Source organism: Nerophis ophidion, linkage group LG06 (genome assembly GCF_033978795.1).
Source record: "Nerophis ophidion isolate RoL-2023_Sa linkage group LG06, RoL_Noph_v1.0, whole genome shotgun sequence".
Lineage (NCBI taxonomy): Eukaryota > Metazoa > Chordata > Actinopteri > Syngnathiformes > Syngnathidae > Nerophis > Nerophis ophidion.
Genome location: NC_084616.1, coordinates 45138012 through 45151346, shown reverse-complemented (window position 1 = coordinate 45151346; position 13335 = coordinate 45138012). Strand labels below are relative to the sequence as shown.

Genomic DNA, 13335 nt, shown 5'->3' with positions numbered 1-13335 from the left:
TAACTCGCGATCGACGTAATGGGCATCCCTGAGCTAAACAAACTCAAACCATCCACGGTGACGTTTTGGTGAATTAATGAGGAATTTGTAAAACAGAAACAATACAAAAATAAAGCCATTGTAAGTTAATAATACTAGCACTGACACTTGTAAAATGTGTTAACATATTTTAAATTAATAATACTAACACTGACACTTGTAAAATGTGTTAACATATTGGCTAAAGCTAAAGCATTATATTACAATAGCATGCACACATATGCATTAAAAAAAAATTCCTACAGACATCATACATGGGACGGTTTAGTAAGTATTAACAGTTTGTTATACTGTATAACTTCTAAACCTTGCTTGGGGTTATGAACAAAACATCCATACGTATGGTAACGCTATGGACGACTAGAAGACTGGGCGGCACTCTACTTCTGGTTGAAAGCAAAATGGAAATACACTGCGGCATCCGCAATGTGTAAACTCGTCCAAAAGTTGGTGCCATAGCACAAACAAAACAACTTCTCCGTGTATCTGCTTGTTTTATTTAAACTCTTTGTATTATGGCCGTCAGCAAATACAAACCCTGTTTTCATATGAGTTGGGAAATTGTGTTAGATGTAAATATAAACGGAATACAATGATTTGCCAATCCTTTTCAACCCATATTCAATTGAATTCACTACAAAGACAAGATATTTGATGTTCAAACTCATAAACTTTTATTTGTTTTTGCAAATAATAATTAACACAGAATTTCATGGCTGCAACACGTGCCAAAGTAGTTGGGAAAGGGCATGTTCACCACTGTGTTACATCACATTTTCTTTTAACAACACTCAATAAACGTTTGGGAACTGAGGAAACTAATTGTTGAAGCTGTGAAAGTGGAATTCTTTCCCATTCTTGTTTTATGCAGAGTTTCAGTCGTTCAACAGTCCGGGGTCTCCGCTGTCGTATTTTACGCTTCATAATGCGCCCCACATTTTCGATGGGAGACATGTCTGGACTGCAGGCGGGCCAGGAAAGTACCCGCACTCTTTTACAACGAAACCATGCTGTTGTAACACGTGGCTTGGCATTGTTTTGCTGAAATAAGCAGGGGCGTCCATGATACCGTTGCTTGGATGACAACATATGTTGCTCCAAAAGCTGTGTGGACCATTCAACATTAATGGTGCCTTCACAGATGTGTAAGTTAGTCATGCTTTGGAAACTAATACACCCCCATACCATCACAGATGCTGGCTTTTGAACTTAGCGCCTGTAACAATCCGGATGGTTATTTTCCGCTTTGTTCCGGAGGACACCACATCCACAGTTCGATGTGTAAGTTAGTCATGCTTTGGAAACTAATACACCCTCATACCATCACAGATGCTGGCTTTTGAACTTAGCGCCTATAACAATCCGGATGGTTATTTTCTGCTTTGTTCTGGAGGACACCACATCCACAGTTTCCAAATATAATTTGAAATGTGGACTCGACAGACCACAGTACACTTTTCCACATTGCATCAGTCCATCTTAGATAAGCTCGGGCCCAGCAAAACCGGCGGCGTTCCTGGGTGTTGTTGATAAATGTTTTTTCATTTGCATAGTACAGTTTTAACTTGCACTTGCAGATGTAGCGACCAACTGTAGTTACTGACATTGGTTTTCTGAAGTGTTCCTTAGCCCATGTGGTGATATCCTTTACACACTGATGTCAATTTCTGATGCAGTACCGCCTGAGGGATCCAAGGTCCGTAATACCATCGCTTACGTGCAGTGATTTCTCCAGATTCTCTGAACCTTTTGATGATTTTACGGACAGTAGATGGTAAAATCCCAAAATTCCTTGCAAAAACTTGTTGAGAAATGTTGTTCGAAAACTGTTCGACAATTTGCTTACAAATTGGTGACCCTCGCCCCATTCTTGTTTGTGAATTACTTAACATTCATGGAAGCTGCTTTTATACCCAATCATGGCACCCACCCGTTCCCAATTAGCCTACACACCTGTGGGATGTTCCAAATAAGTGTTTAATGATTATTCCTCAACTTTATCAGTATTTATTGCCACCTTTCCCAACTTCTTTGTCACGTGTTGCTGGCATCAAATTCTAAACTTAATGATTATTTGCACACAAAAAAAATGTTTATCAGTTTTAACATCAAATATATTGTCTTTGTAACATATTAAACTGAATATAGGTTGAAAATGATTTGCAAATCATTGAATTATCTAACACAATTTCCCAACTCATATGGAAACGGGGTTTATAAATATCCATTAATTAGTCACACCATTTTACAAGCCGCAGGGTTCGGAATGTAGGAAAAAAGTAGCGGCTTACAGTCTGGAATTCACGGCATCTATCGGTCTTTCTTTAAGCATTCACACACAGCTGAGAAGCCAATTTTCAAAAGGTAATTGATCGGATTTTATAAAATCCTGAAAATGGGTTGTTCAAAAGCGAAAGAAGGATTCTGAAAACAGATTAGATCACTGAATTCCAATGTAGTTTTAATCTGGATCAAACCTTGTGTTTTTGTTGTTCAAAATATTTCAGTAGGATTTGGATAACTTCAATAACATTTTTTTATAAATAAATAAAAAAATCATCCTGATCCTTACAGGGGGTAGAATTTCAAGATGGATTTCAGGAAGAAAATCTAGTAAAACTTTAAAATTGGTCAGAAGACTTGTCCAGGGTGTACGCCGCCTTCCGCCCGAATGTAGCTGAGATATGCTCCAGCACCCCCGGCGACCCCCAAAGGGACAAGCGGTAGGAATGGATGGATGGAAGATATTTGTCTCATTTAGGGCCGCCTGACTTACTAAAAGTTTGCATGTACTAAAACATGTGCAAACCTAATAGCACACACAAAGCTGATCTACTAAACATGTGCAAAGTGGATTGCATCTGTTAAGTGAGCAGAATGAGGCGTGCAATCCATTTTGTGCCTCAGTCTTCATTAATATGCAAAATATTGTGATACAATGTGATTTATCATCACTCATCAACGTGAATAAGTATTATTTCGCGTTTTATTTAGCATGTGGCAGAAGGACGCGCATACTGACACCACCCACGGCTACAGGATGAGTGCTCGCGCTGCAAAGACAGGCGATAGACAGACGAGAATCATCCGTCGTGCGTGTGTATCAACATTTTGTCACAAGTGTGGATGCAGCTTTAGCAATGTGACCCCAAGCTGCAGCAGACGAGACGCAGACAGTGAGTAAAGATAATATTGTTTAATAAATAACAAAAAAAAAACGCACTCGCAAGGGAGTGGGAGAACCCGCAACTTGGAGTAGAAAAAGGATCAAAAGATGGCGAGTGCAGCGTATTATAGCACAACTTATTTTGTTTAAGGTAATATGCAAAGCAGACCCAAAGACAGAGCATAGCAAAGCAGCGCAATGATCCAACACTGACTGAAATAGGAGACTGATTGGCAACCGGGCACAGATATGTCTCGGTTGCCACTCAAGGACAGGTGTGGGAGCCAGTACTCAGCAGACAGACAGTGGAAGTGAAACTACAAAATAAGAGTACTGGACAAGAAGTTAAACACCACACAAAAGGGAAACTAAGAACACAAGTCCACAACATTTACAAGAGTGTGACATATTTTGGACAATCAGAAATAAAAAAACATTTGACATATTGTCTATTCAGAAACATAATTTTATAATTTTTATAGCTGTTAGAGAACTTATGGGGCTAATTATAATTTGTCAATCTTTAAGTATGCCGTTTTTTGTATCTAGAGCGGAGTAAGGAAGCGCTCCGCCAGCTGTAAAAAAAATGTAAATAATTAAAAAAAATTTAAAAGTGGTGCCATTGTAGATGAAATGCACAACTGCTTTTAAAATTTGCATAAAAAGTGGTACATGTCTCCTGCATGTTTGAAAACATAACAAAACGCCACATGTAGGGGCAAGATAACATGTAAAAAGTAAATGAGAGTTGTTGCCGTGTTGATGGCCCACATAGTACACGCAAAATAATTTAAATAAGGCGGTCTGCACCACTTTACAGTTGTACAAACGGTCTTAGTAAATTGTACGCAAGGCGCCCACTAATATATACACACACCGTTTACCGAGTGGTGTTTTGATCTTAGTAAATCAGGCCCTTAGTGTATATACCTTTTTTTTTTCCCCACTTGACTTGTTTAATTGTTGCAGTGATTAAGTAAATATAGGGGACATTGGCTACCAATTAAGGTCAAGTCAAAATTAATTCTAGTCCCCTCAGATGAGGAAGAACACTGAACATTCTTTATTTTGTAACTATTGGACATTTCGCCTTTTTATTTAAGACGTTTTCCAAATATCAACAATGTATTTGTTGTGGCTCAAATGAGGGGCCATAAAATAAATGATGACTGGAAGTGGATGTTTGTTATTTGTGTGTTTTGTCTCAAGATAAAAAAAACACAGTAACCCCATGTTGGCTCTTCTACCTGTTGTTCTTTACATAGCTCTGGCCCACAATGTGATATGTTGTCCCATTTAGAGCACTGGTCATACGGATTGGTAATATTGAAAACTGCATCTGGATCAAGTTGATCCAATCCAATGTTGCTTTGAAAAAAGACATAAAAGTAAGAGATTACCTGATCCTGGGTAGCAAAAAAAATTATTTTTTTTTTTTAAATACGGATAATTTTCATACAGATTAAATGTTTTCAATTACTGGCCCAAGGTGATAAAGGAAAGGCAAAACTATAATCAATTTATCTGTGGCAGCATAGAAGAACGTTATTTACAAGTTTCACTTTTGTATTACACATAAGGACCCTCGATTAAAGTTAGAAACAGAGGCCGTTACTAGTTTTTAAAGACAGGGGAGACAAAACCCCCAGCAGATGCATAAATAGTAATATAATCCTCATAATAATGATGAATATTTGGGAATTATATTACCCATTGATGACAATTTTATTTTTATCAGCTCATCTCCACTTTTCACTCTGAACTAAAAGGTAAATTGACATATTTGTAATCATATTTAAGTGAATATTGAAAGGTTATATGACTATTTAAAATCACTTTGTTTCGAATTTGTTTGCAATTTGGTCAAAAAAAAAGAAGAAACAAATCTTAATTAAACAAAACCAAAGGATTTAAGGGTGTTTAGAATTGTTGTAGTTATGTTAATCCCATCTTTATAAAGTAAAAAAAAACGTGATTAGGTTTGTAAATATTTTTTCGCAGAGCTTGTTTCAACCAAATTCCCAGAAATAATTAGTTTTCATGTGAACATACTGTACCAAGTGTGAGTGGATGAGGCGGCAGCGTTAGGTTTAGGGTGGAATGGGGGGCTTCAGGAGTCTTGTGTATCGGGGCTCAAAATTTGGTACTATGTATTTCCATATGCTTCAAGATTTAATACAATATTAACTTTTTTTTTTTTATAAACGATAAACTTTACAGGAACTTGGAACTCAAAATGTGTTTGTTTCTAAAGGGTGCATACTTTAATAAAAGTTTCAAACATTACCATTACAGCTAAAATCATAGACCATTATACATGATATACATTATAATTTACTATTTTTACCATTTAAAGATGATACATTGTGGCCCTACTAATTGCTGAAAAGCTGAAAGTCTTTAAATTCCTTAAATACAAGCATTATACGTTTCGCTCTTTGCAAACTACAGCTGGCCAGTGAATGATTTGTTTGCTGTTTTAAAAGTTTTAAACTCAACATATTTTAAAAAGGTACATGATTAAGAATCATGACATGCAGCCTAATTAATAATATTACTCCCATTATTTATGAAAATGTATTCAGCACATTGTTTTCTTGATTACATGAGATGAAAAAAAACAATACCAAGCGCTAACACACTTTCATTAAGTAGATATTGTGAATTACTTTGAAATATTTTAGTCCTCATTGCCTTATTATTTAGGTAGTTTTATTGTAATTAAATGTTCCTTTCTTACCAGGGCTTCTCTGGCAGGAGCTGGTGCACCATCATTCCCAGAAAGGGCCGCCTAAGAAGATAGAAAAGAAGTGGTATTAGAGAGCCATCTGCTGGATGGCAGATTTAATAATATACTAGTCATGTTTGATGATAATTGACCAAAGGAAAAGCTTACAATATGAACATCTGAGCAAATAAAAATTCACACACTAGAAGAACATTGACAGTTTTTTGACGGACTTTTCTCCCCCCAAATAATCTGTACAGCATATTTTTTAACATACTGACAAAACATTTTAACATTGTCATAATTCTGATTTTTTTACCTTCAAAATCAAGTTTACAACTTTCCTATCATCCTTAAGGAGTTGGAAATTGCAGATTTAAATGAATAAATGCTCAAAATTGTAGTCTTACTTTGCTAAACTGAAATACATTGTATTACGCAAAATTGTCATACTAAATTAAGGGCATCTACGGATCCTGTGAGGGCATTAAAGCAGCAATACTCACACTACAGCACAAAATTAATCCAAAAAAAAAAGGGATTTAAAAAAAATTAATCAACCAGACGAGGATTGTGGATGTGTATATGTAAAGTATATTTTTATGTGCAGATGGTAATGTATTATTTCAATAATATCAATAAATGATATACAAACACCAAAACCAGTGAAGTTGGCACGTTGTGTAAATCATAAATAAAAACAGAATATAATGATTTGCAAATCCTTTTCTACCTTTATTCAACTGAATAGACTGCAAAGACAAGATACTTAACATTCGAACTGGAAAACTTTGTTATTTTTTGCAAATATTAGCTCATTTGGAATTTGATGCCTGCAACATGTTTCAAAAAAGCTGGCACAAGTGGCAAAAAAGACCAAGAAAGTTGAGGATTTTTTTTTTAATCACTGCACATAACATTGAATGCCCGTGACCTTCGATCCCTCAGGCGGTACTGCATCAAAAACTGACATCAGTGTGTAAAGGGTATCACCACATGGGTTTAGGAACCCTTCAGAAAACTTATGTCAGTAACTACTGAGTTAAAACGCTACTAAGCAAAGCCAAAGACATTCATCAACAACACTTAGAAATGCCGCCGGCTTCGCTGGGCCCGAGCTCATCTAAGATGGACTGATGCAAAGTGGAAAAGTGTTCAGTGGTCTGTTGAGTCCACATTTCAAATTGTTTTTGGAAACTGTGGACGTTGTGTCTTCTGGAAAAAAAAGGAAAATAACCCTCCGGATTGTTATAGGCGCAAAGTTCAAAAGCCAGTTTCTGTGATGGTATGGGGGTGTATTAGTACCCAAAGCATGGGTAATTTACACATCTGTGAAGGCACCATTAATGCTGAAAGGTACATACAGGTTTTAGAGCAACATATGTTGTCATCCAAGCAACTTTATTTATGGACACCCCTGCTTATTACAACAACGTGGCTTCATAGTAAAACAGTGTGGGTACTAGACTGGCCTGCCAGTAGTCCAGACCTGTCTCCCATTAAAAATGTGTGGCGCAATATAAACTCTAAAATACTACAACACAGACCGCAGACGGTTGAACAACATAAGCTGTACATCAAGCAAGAATGGGAAATAATTCCACCTGAAAAGCTTCAAAAATTGGTCTTAGTTCCCAGACGTTTACTGAGTGTTGTTAAAAGGAAAGGCCATGTAACATAGTGGTAAAAATGCCCCAGTGCCAACTCTTTTGCTATGAATTGCTGTCATTAAATAAGGTAATGATTATTTGCAAAAAAAAAAAAAAAAAAAGTTTCTCAATTTGAACATTAAATAATTTGTGTTTGCAGTATATTCAACTAAATATAAATTGAAAATGATTTGCAAATCCTTGTATTCTATTTTTATTTACGAATTACACAACGTTCCAACTTCACTGGTTTTGGGTTTTGTAGTTTACTGAGTCTATGATCATCCATGATTAATCCAAATATAAGTATGATTAATCCGATTAAAATATTTAATCATTTGGCAGCACCAATTATAATAAAATACTAGATTGTTAAAATTATGTTCGAGTTGCAGGTGTATATCAATAATATTTTAAGTTACAAGTCACAAATTAAGATGTACTTACTTAATTACCATTCTATATGAAATTGAAAGTTATGTGTGAAGTACTTGAAACAGTACTTGCCCCCTCACAATTTCCTGACCTTTGTTACCTTTTTGTTTGCTCTTGTATTTACACTTTTTTGTCGGCACAGCTGTCAAAGAGAGATTTTGCAAATCCCACTGCGTTGGTGTTGTCTTATTACAATAAAGTCTATAATATTCTCTTCCAAGCACATTTGAAGAGGTCTCGAGCATATCAGCCTTTATGCACGTAAATACAGTAAAGGGTAATCTTATGAAGAAAAGCGAAATTGATATGCGTTTACCTTTCAAAAATGATAGGTGACCATTTAAATTAGATTAGTTTACTTCAAAGAGGACAATGCAATTGCATAAAACACATGGTTAAAAAAGCCAGAATTAATCAGAAGGCTAGTGTTTCATCTGCAGTCCCTTGGCCATGATGTAAAAAAGGCAGTAAAATTACAATTTAAAAGAAAGAGAGAGAAAATTTAAAAAAAAAGCACACAAATCATATACAATATTATATAAAATAAAATACAATATCACAACATAATATTTGTCTTTGCATCAACACAGGCTCATCTTTTAGTTCTGGCAGCTGTAGGCGTTGAAAAACCACATTTTAATGTTTTTTGTGAAGGCCTTGTAAGTTGTTACCAATTTAGCATCCTCAGGTACTGAGTTCCATGAATTTGCACTCCTCACTGACAACGCCGACTTAGTGAAAGTGCTCCTGCACAGAGGATTATAACAATCACCTCTGACTGATGAACTCTGCCAGAGGATCTGGAGCCAATTCATGCAGTACTTTATAGGTCACTTTTAAGTCTGCAAATGTGTGAAGACTGTCCCAGTTTAAAATACTGCATATTTTTTTTAGAATGGCAGTGATGATAGTGCCTAGGTTTTTTATCCATAACCTTAATAGCATGTTTGTACAAGATTCCCAATGTTTTTTGTTTTTTTTTAAACTCTGACCAGTCTGAGACCAGCTGGAAAGGCAATAGCTGAAATGGCTGAAAATCATCGAATGCAAATACAATTTTGCAGATTCAGTTGACATTTCATTTTGAATCATAGAAAATGTGCAAAATTAAACTTGATTATTTTACACGATTTGACAATATGGGCTTTAAAAGGAAAGCTATGAATCTATTATTAACCAAAGATATTTATATTGCCTGACAAATTCTATTCTTTCTCCATTATATGTATGATGTCAGATGATACTTTTTTTTGTTTTAGTTACATACATGCCTACAGTTGTAACATAGGACTCGGGCGGGGCAATATATCAATACACTCCATATATCGCGGGTTTGTCTCTGTGCGATATAGAAAATGACAATATTGTGATATTCGAGTATACGTTACATATATAGCCTACTCAGTGGCCTAGTGGTTAGAGTGTCCGCCCTGATATCGGTAGGTTGGGAGTTCAAACCCCGGCCGAGTCATACCAAAGACTATAAAAAAAATGGGATCCATTGCTTCCCTGCTCGGCACTCAGCATCAAGGGTTGGAATTGGGGGTTAAATCACCATAAAGGCTTCCCGGGCGCGGCACCGCTGCTGCCCACTGCTCCCCTCACTTCCCAGGGAGTGATCAAGGGGATGGGTCAAATGCAGAGGACAAATTTCACCACACCTCTTGTGTGTGTGTGTGACAATCATTGGTACTTTTTAACTTTAATGTTCTCACATAGTTGCTTTTAGCTGCGGGCATTACACTATAGGTGTTTCTCACTCTTTCTTGTCTCTCCTTCTCAATAAAACAAGCGCACCTTTTTACACGCGTCACATATGTATTCACCCTCGTGGAACAGAGAAGTAGCAGCATGGGTAACGTTACCTGTGGTGCGTGTGGTAATACGAGAGAAAGAAGGTGCAAATCTGGTAACAAATGAAGGAATAATTATTTCCCAAGAAAAACAGCAGGGGTCAATCGGCTGGCGGTGGTTTGGCTTAAAGCGGGAATATGTCGAACAGACAACCATAATTTATCAAGTGTGGGGCAAAAGCGTTGCTACAAAAATTAACAGTACTGCTAATATGTAGCTTCATTTAAAAAGTCACCCGCTAGGAAAGAGTGTTTGAAACTCTACATGACACCAACAAAATGCTGAGGCAACCATTTCAACATCAAAACCGTATGAAAAAAATAGTCAAAAACAGAAGGAGATAACGTCCTCAGGAACCTACCACATAGCGAAAGACATACACTATTTGATTTCCAATTATGCAGCTCATTTTTATTTGACAGTTATTGAAATATCTTGTGGGACATCTTGCACAAAAGTGCACTTTGTTTTCAACTTTTGTAGTGGCGTTCTGTACAAAAAGTGCACTTTAATTTAGTGTTGTTTTGATATGTCATCTTAGTGACATCATGCACAAAAATGCCCTTATAGCTTGTTTTAAAATGTCTTTGACAATCTTGCACTTTCTGTTTTGAAATGACATGAATGTTTGTGCCACTGTTTAATAACTGTTTCATAAACACAGTTTTGGTAAATGGACTTAGTTGTGATTTCCCTCTCTGCATAAAGGTTTAAAATGAGCATATATTAATGCAGTATGAACAAGAATGTTTTAATGTAGATGTAAGCACAATACCAATGGGAGCAATTTGCAAAATGCGAAACCGCATTTTGTAAATTTGTATAATGCGCAATATTTTTGCAATTTGCTTCCAGTTATATAGTATTTGAATAATGTGTGGTGCACAGTTTGCAAATCAATGAGCGCAATTTGCAAAATGCCCAACCACATTGTGCAAATTTGTATAATGCACAATCTTTTTGGCAATTTTGGAAATTGCTTCCAGCTTTATATTGATTGTGTTGGAAGTTCTGGCTACTAAACCAAACCATAACCCTAAACCTTGATGCCATCTACGCAGTGTTGGGAGACTGTTTTGCTGTTCTTCGGTTCGATGTAGCTTTCTGTGCAGAATTCCGCAAATTCTTCTTCAGCCGTCCTCAAACCATCCATTTGCACGGTCGCGCCATTTTCAAACAAAATCTTGTCTCAAATCTCGTCTTGCGATATGCAAATTGCTTGCGCACAATGGAAATGACGTATAATTTGCAAAGTGAGCGAGATTGGTGAAATGTTTACAACATCGACACATAGAATCAATTGATTAACGTGGACACCGACTTAAACAAGTTGAAAAACGTATTCGGGTGTTACCATTTAGTGGTCAATTGTACGGAATATCTATTGAACTGTGCAATCTACTAATAAAAGTTTCAATCAATCAAATCATCATACTGCCGTGATTATATTCATAAAGTGTTCATTCAAGGCTAAGGCAAAATATTGAGATATATATCGTGTATTGTGACATGGCCTAAAAATATCGTGACATTAAAAAAGGCCATATCGCCCAGCCTTACATAAGACATTGTTTTGGTGAGTTTAGCAGCAACAGTGTCTTTGGTGTGACCACGAAGGAAGAAAACCGTGTCGTCTTCATACATTCAGCATTCAGCTTCAGAACAAACACATTAATATAGAGGCTAAATAAAAAGGGGGCCTAATATTAACCTGACATGACATTTTAACACGACGGAACAAATGTTTAAAGGCCAGTAAATGACACAAATTTTTTTGTTGAGCTCTTCTTTATGTCCTATGTTAAATGAAAAAGTTGTCAATTTAGATCATGAGTTTCAATAACCCAAAGGTCATTTGGAAGGTTCAAACTATCTGCAATAGTTTAAAACAAATAAATTGCACTTTAATTTAGTGTTGTTTTGATATGTCATCTTAGTGACATCATGCACAAAAATGCCCTTATAGCTTGTTTTAAAATGTCTCTGACAATCTTGCACTTTCTGTTTTGAAATGACATGAATGTTTGTGCCACTGTTTAATAACTGTTTCATAAATACAGTTTTGGTAAATGGACTTAGTTGTGATTTCCCTCTCTGCATAAAAGTTTAAAATGAGCATATATTAATGCAGAATGAACAAAAAGGCCATATTGCCCAGCCTTACATAGGACATTGTTTTAGTGAGTTTAGCAGCAACAGTATCTTTGGTGTGACCACGAAGGAAGAAAACCGTGTCGTCTGCATACATTCAGCATTCAGCTTCAGAACAAACACATTAATATAGAGGCTAAATAAAAAGGGGGCCTAATATTAACCTGACATGACATGTTAGCACGACAGAACAAATGTTTGGAGGCCAGTAAATAACACACATTTTTTGTCGAGCTCTTCTTTATGTCCTATTTTAAATGAAAAAGTTGTCAATTTAGATCCATCAATCCATCCATTTACTACCGCTTATTCCCTTTTGGGGTCGCCGGGGGCGCTGGCGCCTATCTCAGCTACAATCGGGTGGAAGGCGGCGTACACCCTGGACAAGTCGCCCTAATGAGTTTCAATAACCCAAAGGTCATTTGGAAGGTTAATTTTTTTGTAAGTGATATTGTTTTCAGAACGCCACTTGGCCAGTTTATGAGACATTCATTTGCCATTGTACGCAAATAAACCAACTTTTGCTGTGACACATTTAAGTTGTGAGTGCCATGTGGAAAAAGTCCAATCTGTTTTATCAAATAGTCAACTTTTGAATATTGACTGCTTCCATCTAAGCTAACTCCCATGCTATGTAGCGAATGCGCTAGCATCAACATCTAAACAACATGAAAGGCTAAAGCAACAACATTCAAATCAAACCGTTTAAGTTATGAGACTGTATTGTCTTCACTAGATATCAAGATGACATTGACATCAACATAAACATGTTTTGACCTGTGGATCGGACTGATCGTCGGATGACATCTTGTTAGCATTGAAGCCTGTTGGTCCGATGGATCAAGTTCGATTGCTTCTGTCTGAGCACAAGTACTACACACTCCCCTTTATATTAGCCAAAAAAAGGCCGATAATGACCTCGTGGATAATTCATTGAAGACACTTTCACTGTACTACATATTATTTAAATATGTTTACCTTAAACTGGTTAATATGTAAACGTATATACTGATATACGTGTTCTTTAGATACAGTTTAAGAGTTCCAAGCTTGCCGGTTTGTAGTATACAACTACATTACCCGTCGTTCCTTTCGCCACCGTTGTTCTGTATTCGAAACTGCTAAACTGCGAATGACGAAACAGGATTCGCCTTGCCTTTTTCCGTGTTGTCTTGTTAAAATAAACTTTTAAACATTATTACCATCAAACCATCTACGTATTCGTCGGATACAGTTTGAGAGTTCCGTGATTGCCAGTCTGTAGTATTACAACTACATTACCCGTCGTCTCTTTCGCCACCGTCATTCCGCAT

General features: G+C 36.6%; 1 protein-coding gene across 3 annotated transcripts in view; it reads right to left on the bottom strand.

The window, feature by feature from the left end:
• The window catches only part of pex14 (peroxisomal biogenesis factor 14), a 146370-nt gene extending 133424 nt beyond the window's left edge, over positions 1-12946 (bottom strand). Inside the window, exons 1-2 of one of the 3 annotated variants that reach the window (XM_061903877.1) lie at positions 12800-12946; positions 5946-5996 (exon numbers count right to left, since the gene is read on the bottom strand). In XM_061903877.1, the coding sequence (XP_061759861.1) occupies positions 5946-5996; positions 12800-12829 (81 nt within the window). In that variant the 5' untranslated portion in view covers positions 12830-12946. The remainder of the gene's footprint in view (positions 1-5945; positions 5997-12799) is intronic. The other 2 variants (XM_061903875.1, XM_061903876.1) reach the window with 2 other exon arrangements.
• Positions 12947-13335: the final 389 nt, after the last annotated feature.